Source organism: Scyliorhinus canicula, chromosome 19 (assembly GCF_902713615.1).
Source record: "Scyliorhinus canicula chromosome 19, sScyCan1.1, whole genome shotgun sequence".
NCBI lineage: Eukaryota > Metazoa > Chordata > Chondrichthyes > Carcharhiniformes > Scyliorhinidae > Scyliorhinus > Scyliorhinus canicula.
This window is the reverse complement of record NC_052164.1, coordinates 40293785-40297843: the sequence shown is the minus strand read 5'-3', so window position 1 is coordinate 40297843 and position 4059 is coordinate 40293785. Positions and strand designations below refer to the sequence as shown.

Below are 4059 nucleotides of genomic sequence, written 5' to 3'. Positions count from 1 at the left end.
CCTTAAATTGAATCAGGCCGAGCCTGGCACATGTTGCGGTTGAGTGTACCCTACTCAGTGCTTCAGCCCACAGCCTGTCCTCCATCTCTCCACCCAGCTCCGCCTCCCATTTGAGTTTCAGTTCCTCCGTCTGGGACTCTTCCCCCTTCATGAGCACCGTGTGAATATCCGAGACTCTACCATCTCCTACTTCTCCCCAAAAGATTATTCTGTCCTGAATCCCCATTGGCGGGAGGCATGGGAAGGATGGGACCTGTCTGCGGACAAAGTCCTGCATCTGTAAGTACCTAAAGTCATTTACCCTTGCCAGCTCAAATTTCTCTTCCAAGCCCCTCAAACTCGCAAAGCTCCCCTCCAGGAACATATCGCCCACACTCCTCCCCTCGCCCAACCCCATGTTCGAAAACCTCCATCCATGTTCCCGGGGCAAATCAATATCACATATAGGAGCCCAGACCGACGCACCTACCTCCCCTACATGCCTCGTCCACTGGCCCCATATCCGCAGGGCCGCCCCCACTACCATGCTGGTGGAGTACTTGGCCGGCGACAGCGGTAGAGGAGCCATGACCAGGACTGCCAAACTGGTGCCCCTGCACAAAGCTGCCTCCACCCGCTCCCAGATAGACCCCGTGCCCACCATCCACTTCCTTATCATGGCTATGTTAGCCGCCCAGTTCACTTTCTTATTCTGGATGTCATACCAAGTCCTCTCAGCCTCAGTGCCAGAATTTCATCAAAGGATGGCATGGTGGCACAGTGGTTAATGCTACTGTATCGCGGCACACATGACACTGCTTCAATTTCAGCCTTGGGTGACTGTCTGTGTGGCGTTTGCATGTTCTCTCCCTGTCTGCCTCGGTTTCCTCTGGTTTCTTCCCACAGTCCAAAAACATGCAAGTTGGGTAGATTGGCTCTGTTAAAATTTTCCCTTAATGTCCAAAGATGTGCAGGTTAAGTCGGGTTATGGGGATACAGGGATAGGTGAGGGCAGTGAGCCTCGTTAAGATGCTCTTTCAGAGGGTCGGGGCAGACCCGATAGGTTGAATGGCCTGCTCCTGCACTGTAGGGATTCCATGATACTATATTGTTGAGGTGCAGAAGTTTAGAAAATATGAGAACCTGGGCAAGTTGAGTTCAAAATGAATTTACAATTCCGCCAGGTGAGGGAAAATCAGAGGGTGGAGAGAATGGAAAATGGAGCAGAGAATGAGCAACAGCAACAGGCAGCAGATAGGAGAATTCAGACCATTTGTAATGTGGAAATCAAACCGACAGAAATCAAAAGTGAACATAACTTTAGAAATGTGTAATATTAAAAACGATTTATTATAAATATTAAATATATAAATACATGCTCTCATTCAGTATGAAATTTTCCAGTTTAGATGAACATTTTCTACAACCCAATTCTTAATAAATATCAATAAATTAACATTTTTAACTCATTTTACACATTAAATAAAATTCTAACATTTCATTCTACAAAAACATCATGAAAATAAATATCAATCAATTAAAGAGCCTGATATAGTTTGAAATGTTGTCCATTTAGGAAAGGTCTGGAAACCCATATCCTGAAAGCCTGACAGACAATTCTCAAACCAGACTCACCACCCACAATAACGCGGCTGTAGGTATCAATAAATTAAAATAAATAAAGACAGTGAACAATTTCATCAAGTCACTCATTATTCTCTCATCATTACAATAAAGTATAAAATGAATTTCAAATATCCATATAAAAATATAGCTGCACATGAAAAGTCTTCAAAATAAACATTCTTTGTTCCCATTCTGGACCAATGTATTTATCAGTTTCTTCTGCTGATTTGCAGCATTATGAAAAGCATCTGTTGTAATCGGGCCCTGGTGTCAGTGCGGATTATTTCCCAGGCACAGTCACTGAATTTCTGAAATGAAAATTATTCAGGAAAGTGTATTAGAAAATAAATTAATGTTGATCGGGTGAAATGATCGACCAGCCAGTAATCACACAGTCAATTGTCAATTGTCCCACCTCCTGATTGAGAAACTTCTCCAGTTTCCTAAAGTAATTATGAATGGTGGAGTTTCTCCTCATCTTATGCTCTGATCCCTGATTCCTGACACATTCTTCCAGCTCACTGAGCTGTCGGTCCAGGAGAAGGCGGAGGTTTTCCACCGTGTCCCGGTCCCAGGTGACTGAGCCCAGGTTCATGCTGTAGATCTTGCTGATGTGACGCAGGGTCTGATGGACAATCTGGATCTGATCCTCTTTCTGTACAGAATACAAAACGATATTAGAGAGACCTGTTACCTTTAGCATTCGAATAAATTATTTCGAAGAACAAAAATAAATCAAACTTAAAATGCTCAAATACGCGATACTCCGTACTTTGCCCCCTACTATATTCCCAATACACATAGGATTGTGGCAAAATGCGGCTCCACCGTCATCTACAGTGTTGCTGACGACACGACTACAGTGGGTCGGATCTGGAACAACAGTGAGTCAGAATATAGAAGGGAGATAGAGAATCCAGTGGAGTGCTGTAACAACAACAATCTCTGCCACAATGCCAGCAAAATAAAAGAGCCGGTCATTGACTTTAGGAAGCAAAGTCTTATACAGACCCCTGTTTGCATCAACGGACCTGAGGTGGAGATGGTCGCGCGCGAATAATAACAACCAGGAAACAAACCTGACAAGATTGTTTTGTGGATGTCCAATTTCTGAATTCCCTGACTCCAACTGGTTTGGTAAAAGTGGCTGTGGGGATGATGTCCTTAAGTGGATATTAAATCTGTGTCTCCTGGACCTTGTACCATGAACTAATGGGAAGTTTTTCCTTGTCTATCTTATCTATCAGCAATAATCATGAATGGTTTTGCACTGAAGCTATATATCTGACACGAGATGCGCTTCGTTAACATTAGGAATATTATATTTGCATTGCACACGTAAGATTGCACTTAATGTCAATCTGAAGTGGAAATACTCTGGAATATATGTCCACAGATTTTAAGTATAATTATATTTTGCGGGAAGAAATTGTTGATCAGAGGAATGACAGGCTCAGAAACAGTGACATTGGGAGATGAAGATAGTTCAAGCAATCCGATAGTTGCAACAAGAAAGTAATTTGCAATGAAGAGTTGATGAGAGACGGGCATATTTTCAGGGGTTAGAGATAGTGAGATAGTGAATGCGGGAAGAGAGAGTGACACAGTTCATGGGTGAGATAGAGAGTGAAATATAACGACAGAAGCTGCTTTCATTATCACAATGGGTACAAATCTCTCAATTGAAAATTCCTGATGTTCCCGGTTCCGATCAGGTTGTTGCTCTAACTACAGAGTGAAATGTAGCGACAGAAGCTGCTACCATTGTCACACTCACCTCTAATCCCTTCGAAAGTTTCACCAGGTTCAAGGGCTTGGTTTTCAGCGCGTGCCTGTGTTTTATACAGTGTCTGGGAAAGGAACCACCCTGAGAGGAGTAAAATATAATCTCATTAAAAACCCCAAACTATTTCTCCAGAAATAACATTTCACAGCAATTAGACCCAATGTGATTCACAGGCTGCTCAGAAACCAGCTTCAACTCACCATTTCATTCAGTTTGCTGAGTGTCTCTGTGTTAAGAACTTGCTGTAACTGCAGCCTCTCACAGCCCAGACTGAGGGTCCCGGACAAGAGGAACAACACCGTCACAAACCTCCAAATACTCGCCAGAGCCATGAGCAACAGAGCCAGAGTCACACACCGATGTAAAAGATGAGAAAGCGGCGGCTTCGTGGTTCAGCTGCGAGAAAGGTTCTTGTGAAGCGAATGAAAGTGGGAAAGTCGAATGGGAGCCGATTGTGATTCGGGAGCGAACGCCTCTGTTGGCGAATGGAGCTGGCACTGGCTCTGACATGCTGTCGCCTTTATGGTGTGGACATGACATTGGAAAAGTGAAAATAGGCTGGAGGATTTGTTTTCGAGCTGCAGGAGATCAATAGTTTGTGCGGTTTCTCTCTGAGGTCAGGAAGCTGAAAGCTGGAGACTCCGGAAGCAGCGAGTGGGAAATCCCTG

General features: G+C 44.0%; 1 protein-coding gene across 1 annotated transcript; it reads right to left on the bottom strand.

Annotated features, from left to right (window-relative positions):
- Positions 1-1740: 1740 nt before the first annotated feature.
- On the bottom strand, positions 1741-3723 carry LOC119953991 (interferon alpha-F-like). The gene is made up of 4 exons (XM_038778767.1): positions 3592-3723; positions 3383-3472; positions 2021-2260; positions 1741-1913 (listed from the first exon to the last, which is right to left on the bottom strand). The coding sequence occupies exons 1-4, from the start codon at positions 3721-3723 to the stop codon at positions 1815-1817; spliced, it is 561 nt and encodes a 186-aa protein (XP_038634695.1). The 3' UTR covers positions 1741-1814.
- Positions 3724-4059: the final 336 nt, after the last annotated feature.

What these genes read in the sequence shown, in the direction of transcription:
- LOC119953991 (XM_038778767.1), bottom strand. Translation starts at nt 3,723, where the DNA reads ATGGCTCTGGCGAGTATTTGGAGGTTTGTGACGGTGTTGTTCCTCTTG. An exon ending in TCAGCAAACTGAATGAAATG is followed by an intron (nt 3,473 to 3,591) that starts GTGAGTTGAAGC and finishes TACTCCTCTCAG; the next exon opens with GGTGGTTCCTTTCCCAGACA. An exon ending in AGAAGTTTCTCAATCAGGAG is followed by an intron (nt 1,914 to 2,020) that starts GTGGGACAATTG and finishes TTTTCATTTCAG; the next exon opens with AAATTCAGTGACTGTGCCTG.